General features: G+C 50.4%; 1 protein-coding gene across 1 annotated transcript in view; it reads right to left on the reverse strand.

Annotated features, from left to right (window-relative positions):
• Window positions 1-4,116, reverse strand: part of PRIMA1 (proline rich membrane anchor 1) — a 75,859-nt gene extending 71,743 nt beyond the window's left edge. Inside the window, exon 1 of the mRNA XM_064292908.1 lies at window positions 4,024-4,116. Within this exon, the coding sequence (XP_064148978.1) occupies window positions 4,024-4,116 (93 nt within the window). The remainder of the gene's footprint in view (window positions 1-4,023) is intronic.
• Between the last annotated feature and the right edge of the window lie 7,751 nt (window positions 4,117-11,867).

An 11,867-nucleotide genomic window follows, 5' to 3' on the forward strand; every position in this document is an offset into this window, starting at 1 on the left:
ATTAGAACAAGCCCACGAAAGCCGAAGTATGACCTGGAGTATATCCCACCTGAATTTAGAGGCCATCTCAAGAACAGATTTGACACATTGAACACCGATGACCAAAGACCAGAAGAGTTGTGTAATGACATCAAGGACATCATACACAAAGAAAGAAAGAGGTCATTAAAAACACAGGAAAGAAAGAAAAGACCAAAATGGATGTCAGAAGACACTCTGAAACTTGCCCTTGAAAATCGAGTATGGGATATACTTATGCTAAAAAAAAAAAAAAAATTCCATGTTTATCTGATGTTCAGATTTAGGTAGACATCCTGTATTTTTTTTTTGCTAAATATGGCAGCCCCTCTGCTCCTTGCCTTGCTTCCCTCCTTGAATCCACCCTTTGTGCTGGAGCTTTCTAAAATCTCCGTCTGAGATCCTGTCATCTCTTGCTTAAAACCCTCAACAGCCCCCATAACCCTCAGGATCAAGTTCAAACTGCAAGACGCTATGTCAGTTGGCTTACAATAGTGGCCTTACTTGGTGCTTTCCTGCTCTCAGCTTCTCCATTTCCCCATTTTCTCCTCAGGCCTCAGGACTGTTCCCTCAGCCAGGACTCTTCACTCTCGCTTCGCATCCTGCCTCCTCATCCTTCAGGTCTCAGCTTAAGAGCTACATCTTCAAGGCATCGCTGGCTCCTCAGCCAGGTCCTGTCTTCTGGCTGTGGGCTTCCACTGAGGTCTCTTGCCTATAATTACTTGTTTGTTTATCTCTCCACCACCAAACTATCCATCCCATGAGGGCAGAGACTCCCTCCGTCACTTATACTTGACACAGACTTGGCATACAGTAGGTGCCCTGCAAGTTCTGCTGAATAATGAAGCTGCAGTGGCTGGCTCGAGGAGGAGTTCAGCAACTCTCGAATCTGGGGTAGCTACTCCTCAGCACGCAGAGATTCCGCGCCCCCTGCTCAGAGCCTGTCTCCCTGATGAGTGCTTTAGGAGGGCAACCACAGTGAGGACTGCTTCTGGCATCTTTTATGAAGACAGTCCAGCACCACAGTAACTTGATGAGACACACTGCTGTCACACCTAATAAATTTCCCAGCCTGTCATCCTCTTCACTTGCAAAGGATGGAATCATGTGGAAGTGAACTTAGAAGAACCCTAAATCACAAAAGCGCAATTCTAGACACATTAAAGAAAAAAGAGGAAAGGCTGAGACATGCCCCCCACCAACTTGTCTGGCAATTTAAATGCCATCTGACTTTAATGATTAAGTTTCTTAGCATCTGGACAGCAGTTAGAGACCCTGGGCTGATTCCAACGTAGGCACCTGGTGCTTTGGGGAGCCACAGGTCTCTTGCCTCATCAATTACCCCGCTAATTCTCAGACTTTGTGATGTTGACTCGCCCTTCCGAATGTTTACCACTTCGGGGGATTTTTCTGGAAAAATGCTCATGAAAGCGTGGTTAGCTCTGAGTTCTTTATATTTGAGAACCCCCTACGATGAAACCGATTTTATCCCCTTTGCTTACAGGGAAACACGTCACTTTGTGCACTTCTGTTTCTCCTCTTCTCCGTGTTCCCTTGGTTTCAGCTCTTCCGCTGAAAGACCAGACCTGTTCATTCCAAAGGCCCCTTTCCCTGGGTTTCCAGTCCACATCATTTGTCAATTAATTTTTCCAAAACCTGAAGTCAAGATGCTACCATTCCACTTGTCTGAAGGATCCCTGTTCTAATCGATTTCCATGAAAATTGATTTGAATTCAGTAACAGCATCTGACACACACACACACACACACACAATGCCTTGTCTAAGTACTGCCTGGGTGAAAGACGCTGCCTTAAAAACTAAGTTGCTTTCACGTAATTCTTTCCTTAGGTGGCGGTAGTAGAGGCTAGTGGGTGTTGCTGCGACCCAGTTACTTCGCCTCACATACTTTGGACATGTTATCAGGAGGGACCAGTTCCTGGAGAAGGACGTCATGCCTGGTAAAGTAGAGCATTGGTGAAAAAGAGGAAGACCCTCAACAAGACGGACTGACACAGTGGCTGCAACAACCGGCTCCAATGTAGCAATAATTGTGAGGATGGCACAGGACTGGACCGTGTTTCCTTCTGTTACACGAGGGGTTGCTATGAGTCAGGACCCACTCGAGGGCACCTAACAACAACAACAACAGTTCACGCAGCAGAATTCTAGTCTTGGAGACAGACAACACCGTCAAGTTTCTCTCCATACTGGCCAAAAACTCTCACAGAAGAAAGAAAAACTATAAACAAATGAACATCAAAAATATATGAACTTAACATTAGTAGTTCAGCTCAAAGCTGAACAACAGGGGAAGTCAGTCCCAAACCGCCCAAGTGTTTAGAAGTGCCAAAACCCTGAATCCTGCGGAGGTACAGCTGAGTTTAATAACTGGTGTTTCACACATTGAACAAAGCTGTCACTTCCGAAAGGAAAACAAATGTGAGTGAGACAGAGGCAAGCCAGAGAAGAGAGCAGAAGCTGCTGTGAGGGGGGTGTGCGCTGGCCGCCTCGCACACTTGGCTGGCATGCTTGTCCCAGCGTCACAGCCCCTGACTCTCTCTGAGTGTCACCCAAGCTGCCATCTGAGCAGGCTGGACAGAGCTGGTTCCCAGCAGGGCCCCATCATTTGGGACAGGACATGGATCACAACAGACTGGCAAATTGCCCCATCCTTTCTTTATCCTGTCACCCCCTACTCAGGGCAGCCATCTGAACAGTCCCCAGCTCCCCAAGTGCCATCAGGACACCATGAAGCTGCAAATACTCCAGAGTGGGTTCCTCAGTGGTCAAAATGGGAAAAATGTCCTCCAGAGCCTGCTAAATCACTAGCAATTCAAAAATGCCCGACAGAGCACCTGGAAGCCAGATGTAAGGGCAGCGTTACCATCACTAATATTCCCAAAGGCAGCAGCCAGCATTTAGGGGTTATTAGGTTCCAAACACTGCACTCTGGTCTTTACTTGCTTTATCCCATGAAATACTTTACAACAGCACAGTGGGGAAGTAGAAAGAGAGGCTGAGAAGTTAAGTGGGTTGCCCAAAGTCTGGCAGCTGGCAAGGGGCAGAGCTGGGATGGAAAATTCTGAGACAACACCAAAGTTCACCTCTTTACCACTTCATTGTACCACTGACTAGAAGCACTCTGGGAGGCGCAAGGAACCATCTGGTCTGTCTCTCTCTCTGGCCTGGAGAGAAGTAACTCTAGCTGGTGGTTGCCTGGCCTCTGCCTTGGGGTCTGGGGATCCAGGGTGAGGGCTTTTATCCTCAGGCAGTCCTTATGGATGGAAAGTTCCTTCTTATGTTCCCCATGAGTGGCCACACACAAAATCTGCCCACACTCCAACTCCGCTACCTACAGTCAACACAGCCCTCTCTTGTGTGGAAGGGCAATTTAAGAAGGCTAATTTGAAGTTTACCGATGGTTCCGGTGGAAAAATAAAGAATGTATATTCCTGAGACTTCTTTGGTCTTTTTTTTTTAAGTTTGAAAAAACCCTCAAGGCTTCTTTTCCCACATTTCTGCAACAGTCTGCTATCCTCACAGCGTTCTCTAACCCCCTGTCTGTTCTAAGGCCTTACCAGGCCACAGCTGAAGCCTCTCTCCAGTTTTGTGTTTTTGTTTTGTTTTGTTTTGCAATCTTTTCAGGGTCAGAGTATGAGGGACCCTAGCATCTTTTCTTTCCCTAAGCCCTTGGTAAGAGCACTACTGCCTGCCGAAAGGTCGGCAGTTCAAACCCACCAGCCGCTCCGGGGAGAAAGATGTGGCAGTCTGCTTCGGAAAAGATTTACAGCCTTGGAAACTCTTTGGGGGCAGTTCTACTCTGTCCTACAGGGTCGCTATGAGTTGGAATAGACTAGACAGCAATGGGTTTGAAGTTTTCTCCGGGACCAATCAGAGGCAGCGAATGGGCATGAAGTGACACTACCCCAGACACCTTGCGCTGGAGGCTTAGCAGCCGGCGCTTAGCCGGCACCCAGCCTGAGCCCAGGCGACGCCCGGCTCACCTGCACGAAGCCCCAGAGCGGGTGGAGCGCGCAGTGCAGCAGCAGCGAGGGCCAGCAGCAGCCTCCGCGCAGCACCAGGTCCCGGAGCAGCATCTCGGCCCGGTGCGCCCGCTCGCCGGGCGAACTGTCAGGAGAGCAAGGATGGGGTCAGACGCGCGGTCGCGCAGGCACCACACCCGACGCCCACCTGCACACATACCAGCCCGACCGGGCGGGCACGCCCCGCACCCTGGGACATCTTCAGTGAAGCCTGCCCACCCACTGACCCTGACTCACTGAAGCCTACAGCCCAGAACTCACACCCTAACCCGGTGCATACCTCCACAGCCCTGAGTGCACACCTTAGCTTGGCCCCGTGCACACCCCCAGAATCCTGCGTGCACATCTTGGCCCCGTGCACACCCCCAGAAACAGCCATGCACAACTCACTCCCACCCTTCAAACCCGGCGGGGCACCACTCACCCCGCGTGCACACCCACAGAACCAGCCGTGCACACTCAACGACTCATGTCTGCACACTCCCTGACCCTGCAGGCACACCGCCCCGAGATCACATGCTACGTGCACTCTCTCTGCCCCGCCGGCTCTCCCTGCGTACACTGCAACATAGGCACCTCCGTGCACACCCCCGTTTTCCCTCGCGCCCCCCCCGCAGCCCGCCTCCAGCTCCACCAGCACCCCTCCAGTGTCTCATGCCACCTTGCTTGGCAGCGCCCCAGCGGCTTCTCGGCGCCGGGAAGGGCGGTCCGCCTCCCTCCGCGGCAGCTCTGCTCCGGAGCCGCCGGACAGCCCCCATTTAAAGCCCGCCACCTCCCCAGTCCCCCGCCCTCTAGGCGGGGCCTCGGTGCTCACCCTGGAGCGGCGCAGGGGCCGGGGGGTTTCACATGCCGAGAGGAGCGCGGGGCACTGGAGCAAAACTTTGCGCGCGGCTGGGGCCTCCAGGGCGCAGAGCCGGGGCCCGGGCGCGGCGCGCTCGCACGGGGCGCGAGAGCTCCGGGCGGCGCCTGGCCGCGCGCGGGCCGGGAGGGCGGCACCCCGAGCCCGGGCCGAGGCCGGGCGGAGGCGGGGAGACTCCTCCCAGGCGCCGCGAGCTGGCCGCGCTGAGGCCGCCCCGGGTCCCCGCCCTGCCCGGTGGCGCCGCGCGGCTGCCCGGGACTCGGGGGTGCCCGCTCTCCGCGCCCGTCACGCCGGCCCGCGAGAGGCGCGGCGGGAGGCGCCGGGCCGGAGCGCCGGCGCGGGCAGCAGGGCCGCGGGCGGAGGCGAAATCAACACTGCACGAAAAAGGAAAACAGACGTGAGCCGCGCCAACCCTCGCCACCTCCCGCCCGGGCTGCGCTCCCGCCCGCGCTCCCGCCGCCGCCGCCGCCGGCGCCGCTGCAGTGATTCCGCGTCTCCATCTAGCGAGGCTATTGTGTAGTGGGCGCTTGAGTTTTCTTTACTCGCCCTGGAGGGTGAGGACCCTCAACTCCCGGGGGATTGCTCCTTGTTCACCCTGGCTGCCTCCCTGAGTTTCTCCCGAGGCGGCGGGAAGGGGGCGAGGACTGACTTGGGGAGACCCCCTTTAGCGCGCTCCACTGGCTCTTACAGTGCAGAGGCCGGAGGATGCAGCCACCTCCCCTGCCCCGGGGCCGCGCGCCTGGTCCTCTGTCTAGCCCTGGCCCCCGACCTCTCCTTCACCATTCAGCTTGGAAGGAGCTGCCTGCCCACAGCCCTGGAGAGGACCTCTCCGCTGCTTTCCCTCAACCAACTGCAAACTCTTCTGTTTGAGGCAAGATTATCAACAAGTCGGTTCCCCGGGAAGTAGCCAGGTTACCTTTTTTTTTTTTTCACAAACCAGCTGCCGCTGGCTTCGCCGGCAGTATCTCAGGTCCTGAGCATCCAATGGAAGCACTTGGCAAGCGCTTGACTGATAGGATGGCTTTCCAGAAGGTTCCCAAGGCCTGGGCAATTCTATTTTTAGGTTGAGCCAGCCGCACCAGGGGCTCAAGACACAGAGAGAGTCAGACACCATAGCTCATTCACCGAAGAAACATTTTCTGAGTACCTTTCCACAGTGCCTGTGGGCACCCTCAAGTAACCCCAAAAAAACACACACTCAAAAACTATTTGCTTTGCAAACCTTGCTAGAAAAGGACATCATGTTTGCTAAAGTAGATGGTCAGTGAAAATGAGAGAAACCCTCGGTGAGATGGGTGGACATAGTAGCCTCAAAAATGGGCTCAAGCATCTCAAAGATCATGAAGATGGTGCAGGACAGGAAAATGTTTCGTTCTGTTCTACATAGGGTCGCCAGGAATCAGAGCAAACTCAATGGCAACTAACGACAAACTCTGCAAGCCAGTTTTCAGACAAACCTCCCTTTCCCAACAGAGCACTGCCCCCAGGGTCTTCCCCATGGGAGCTCTGCAGATCCGCATCCGACCCAGCACAAGGCTGAGGAACAACGTGGATAAGCCTGTTCCTTCCCTCCCAGAGCTCGGGGTCTGGTCGGGGACAGATGTTAAACTCAGCCGTCCCACTGTGCACTGACATCCCACTGCGAGGTGTAGTGTGAGAAAGGGGCCTGCACTGTGGTGGGACTCCCCAACCTTTTTGTTAGCAGCTGAGCACATTAACTGGTTGCAGAGGTGCTTGGCTGCTAACTGATAGACTGAAGGTTCAAGTCCACTCAAGCGTGCCTCGGAAGAAAGGCCTGGTGATCTCCTTCTGAACAATCAGCCATTGAAAACCCTGTGGAGCACAGTTCTACTCTGACACACAGGGGGCCGCCATGAGTCGTAGCTGGAGTTCACTGGAAGGCAACTGGTTTTTACTGGAGTGGCAGGTCAGAGGGATGGGGTGTGGAGGGAGGGGGAGTAAAGGTTTCCATGAAGAGGTGACCTACTAGAGGTGGGAGAACATTATTCATTCACTCATTCATTTCATACATAGTGTCTATGAGCACCTACTAAAGGCCAAACAGAGCCCCCCAGGCTGGGTATAAAACAGGGGACAATCGAACAGAACAGTGGACAATCGCATATTAGATATTGCCACTGCCCTTAAGGGGCCTACTGTTGGGGGAGGAAGGATGGGGAGAAAATGATTGGGGGGGCTCCCTACGTGACTTTCTCTCACCAAATAGTTTGAAGGAGGGGAGTGAGGCAAGAAATTGAGCCACTGTTGGTCAGCTGAGGTCAAAGTAACACTGGATAGTTTAATGCCTTTGCAGCTCAATGCCCACGTAAACCAAAAAAACAAAACCCACTTCTATCCAGTTGATTCCGACTCATAGCGACCCTATAGGACAGAGTAGAACTGCCCCATAGAGTTTCCAGGGAGCACCTGGCCAATTCGAACTGCCAACCTTTTGGTTAGCAGCCGTAGCACTTAACCACTACGCCACTGGGGTTTCTAGTGCCCGCATACGCAACTGCAATTTGTAGCTATGACAACAATCTCTGCTATTTTTACGCAGAACTCTTTACCACTTAACATAGTTCTTTACATCGTATTTTACTTCCATTCTCACGACTCTGTGAGGTAAATGTAATTATCCCATTTAACAGCTTTAGAGATGTTGTGACTTACCCAGGACCACACAGCTGGGCACCTGGGACTCAGAAGTATTGACCCTGACTCAAGGTTCAATACTTATGGACTCTCTGCCCTTTTGCGTGTTGCTAAGCCTGCATTATTCGTTTCGTCTTCAGTATTTCTGTATTGAACCCAACCTGTGCACCTCCTGAGAGTCACCTGCCCTCACCTCCTGTGTCCTCCTAACACCATGATTATTGCAGCCTTCCTTAGGGTGAGGGCCAGGCTCTGTACTGGCAGGGCCTAGGGAGGCTCTGGCTCCTTTCACCCCTTCTGAATTCAGATAGCACTTTACATCTCGGCTTGTCAGATCTACCTAGAGGGGCCAGGGAACTCCACAATGAAATACAAGGGGTTAAAACCTTGTAGGTGCAAATTTTGACCACGAAAGACAAAACCTGGGCATGGTCCAGCATATGGAATGCAGAGGTCCCATTTGGGCCATCAGGAGATACCCAGTAGGTGTGGCTGAGAAACTGGCAATGTTTTCATCTGAAGATGTGGCCAACTCAACAATGCACAACCTTCTATTTACTTCTCTCCTTTCCTGCTTCACTTCAATTCCTCTCATTTTAAGATTGCATCCCTCAATAAACAACTAGTGAAAAAGCATTGCCAGATGCTCTCTCTCCTAGAGAACCAGGGCTCAGATGATTACTACCACACGTGTGGCCCTAGGAAGCAGACCTTCAGGATGGGGCTCTGGAGCTACAGTTCTCATCTACGTGAAAGCAACATGGACCCCATTGCTGGTGGTAAGCAGGGTCATACCCGGCATACCCTGACATCACGACTACTAGAGCTTTAACCTGTGGCTAATTGGAATGAGGTGCAGGTGGCTGCTGCATTTGATCAGTGTGAGTGAAATGATAATCATAAGGATTGTGGGGTTAGGTAGCTTCTTCATACAGTACTGGAGGTCCTACAAAAAGAAAATGATAGGCTCAAAGTAGCTAACTGCCAACTTAGGGCATGCTTTGTGAAAAGCTTTACACACTTTCTCATCTCTTAATATCCACAAGACAGACTACTGAATATCAGGCCTAGGATCTGATTGTAAGAGTGGCAGAGCTAAAAAGAAGACTAAATGCACAGCCACTCAAGTGTCGTATGTCCAAGACAGGGCTCTGATAGGGAAAGAGTTGGACCCTGTGATCTGGAATAGAGACATTTGAGTGCACAAACTTGAAAAACTTGGAGCCCCAAGTCTCCCTGAATCCCATGGCTGGTAGAAGCAACTCTTTTCTCCTTGTCAGAATAGAAAAGTTTTGTTTTGCCTGGAGACCAAGTGTCTGGGTTCTCTAGAGGAACAAAATCAGTAAAACATATAAATATATACAGAGAGAGATTTATATCGAGGAAACGGCTCATGCAATTGTAGAGGCTGGAACGTCTGAAGTCAGTGGATTAGGATAGAGGCTTCTCCCCATTCACAGTCACAGTGATTGGCAGGTCAGAGGGCAGGGATCCTGCTCACAGGCAGTGAAGATCAATGAATCCCAAGATCAGCAGATAAGCTGTTAGCTCAAGTCTCAAGAACCAGAGGTCAGATGAACAGAAGGCGGCCACAGGATCCAGAGCAAGCAAAAAGCCAGAATGTCTGCTTATATTCGAATGCAGGCCACGCCCCCAAGGAAACTCCCCTTCAACTGATTGGTTATTCACAGCAGATTGCATCATCGGAGTGATCACATATAAACACTGAGAATCCTGGCCCAGCCAAGTTGATACACAATCTTAACCATCACACCAAGCAATGATGTCGTTGAGTCAGGTACGTCACAAGAAGGTGCCTGTTCTCATGATAACAGCCTACAGTAAATGAAGTGGAGATGTCAACTTCTTTGGCACAATATTGAGGAAAGAATCAGAAGGCTCAGGGAGGTGCGGATATTAGAATCATAAAACCTGAGAACCCACTATCTAACTATGCTTCCCAGGATGGCCCAGAGAACATTCCCTTCACTGAGGCGGAAAGAAATGCACTGGTGAGGGAGGACTGGCATCTTTGAGAAGTTCACCGGTGGCTATCCTTTGAAGGGCAGCATTGGTGATGGGAGATGGTGAGAAAATTGACTCCCTAGTATCAGTGGGAAGGGGCCACGTTGGAGCAATGGTTAAACACTTGGTTGCTAACCGAAGGGTCAGCAGTCAGAACCCACCAGCTGCTCTGCGGAAGAAAGATGTGACAGTCTGCTTCTGTAAAGATTACAGTTTTGGAAATCCATTGGGGCAGTTCTACTCTGTCCTATAGGATCACTATGAGTCGGAATGAACTGGATGGCAATGGGTTTGGTTTTGGGTTTTTAGTATCAATGGGAGTCAACGTAATGGCAAAGGCCAGATGGCATACTAAACTATGAATGACAAAGTAGGTACACTTACCATAATGGGCAGCAAGGCTGGAGTGATGATCTGGGTACCTTGAGCCATAGAAATCTGTGTCAATGGGTAAAAGACATTAGCTATAATAGGCACTAACCATAATAGACATTGTGGTGTACCTAGGGCCAAGGTAGGTGAAGAGTTGATAAGAGTGTTGTTTGATTTGTATAAATTAAGAAAAAAAAATCAAGAATCTAAGAGCATCATCAGATACTAATGGAAAATTACCTCAGCTTGTTCATAGCCCAGAACCCACTGATTAAAGGGGAGGCTGGGTTCCTTTGATGAAGAACCATACAATGTCACTGAGTCATAAGGTCAGTCAAGAGCAGCAGCAATCCAACATATAACAGAAGTGACCCAGATTCTCCTGTCACTTACTTCTGTTGCGCCAACACCTCCTTAACTTACACCTATAGCCTCAAAGGGGAATTCTCCATGAAAGTCTGAGGGAGAAAGAAAGAACAGGAGGCTCATTCACACCAGGTCAACATAACATATTGGTGCTAGTTGGAAACAGACACCTCTTGCATTACATTCCCACTTAAGGGTGGAAGGAAAGATGGCCGGAGGTACAGGCATACACTGACTCCCGTGCATGGGTCAATGGGTTGGCTAATTGTTCAGGGACATGGAAAGAACAAGACTGAAAATTCAGGAACATGGATGCCCCCCTCATCCAATAAATGGATGAACTCATGAGAGTCGGCACAAAGGATATGGATCTTTCTGTCTCATATTTAATAGTTCCCAGAGAGCATCCATTGCCATTGTTGAGACAACCAGGTGGACAAGAGGACTCATCCTGTGAAAATCAACCAGCCTCTCTCCATGGCCATAATAGTACTTATCTGAATGACAGGATGGTCTTTTTTTTTTTTTCCCCTAAATTTGGTTTATTTTGCTGTTGTTGTAGTCGTTGAGAATACACACAGCAAAACATACACCAATTCAACAGTTCCTACATGTACAATTTTGTGACATTGATTACATTCTTCGAGTTGTGTACCCATTCTCACCCTCCTTCTCTGAGTCATTCCTCCCTCATTAACATAAACTTACTGCCCCCTTAGGTTCCTATCTAATCTTTCAAGTTGCTGTTGTCAATTTAATGGAATGGCCTTTTGAAACTCAGTTAATGGCATCCGCTTAGAGACAACAACCTGTGGAATTAGAGGGTTGTTCTCCAGGATGTAGTATGAATGGATAGATGGTGATGTTTTTCCAATAGCTAGAATATGTGGGCCTGGGAGCCAAGGACTGGAAGTAGGATAGGCCCCTCTGAGCCCAACTGCCAGCGAGATACCTGCAGAACCTGTATTGCTTACTCCTGCAAACTTAGAAGGGTTAGAGGTCCTGGCTTCTATTGGGTGCAACTTTCACCAGCAAACACAGCAAAGGTTCCACTGCACTGGATCTGTAATTACTAGCTGAGTACCTTGGGTCTTTCATGCAAGTGAACCAGCGGTGAAAGGGAAGAGCTCTATATGGACACAGTAATCATCCTTGATCACCATGAGGAGGTAGGATTGCTATTACACAGTGAGTACAAGGAAGAGTATGTCTGGTACTCTAGGGTTCACTAGGACTTCTCTGCTCAGAGATAACCATGAATGGGCAATTGAAACATCCGCAGACTCTCCAGTTAAGAACCCCAGACCAGCTGAAGAACGGGCCATAGGTGAGAGGAATCTAGAATGGAAAGCAGTGGTGGTCCCGGTGGGGGATTATGAATATCAATCACGGAACTAGGACCAGCGGCAGCTGTGGAACTATAACATGGTATAGTAACCCTTTTGTGTCTTTTTAGGTGGTTATAATGGGCCACGACCCTGAACAATTGGATTTGCAGCTTCCCTCTCATATTAATGATATTTTTATC

The sequence above is a fragment of the Loxodonta africana genome, chromosome 10, assembly GCF_030014295.1.
Source record: "Loxodonta africana isolate mLoxAfr1 chromosome 10, mLoxAfr1.hap2, whole genome shotgun sequence".
In the NCBI taxonomy this organism is placed as follows: Eukaryota; Metazoa; Chordata; class Mammalia; order Proboscidea; family Elephantidae; genus Loxodonta; species Loxodonta africana.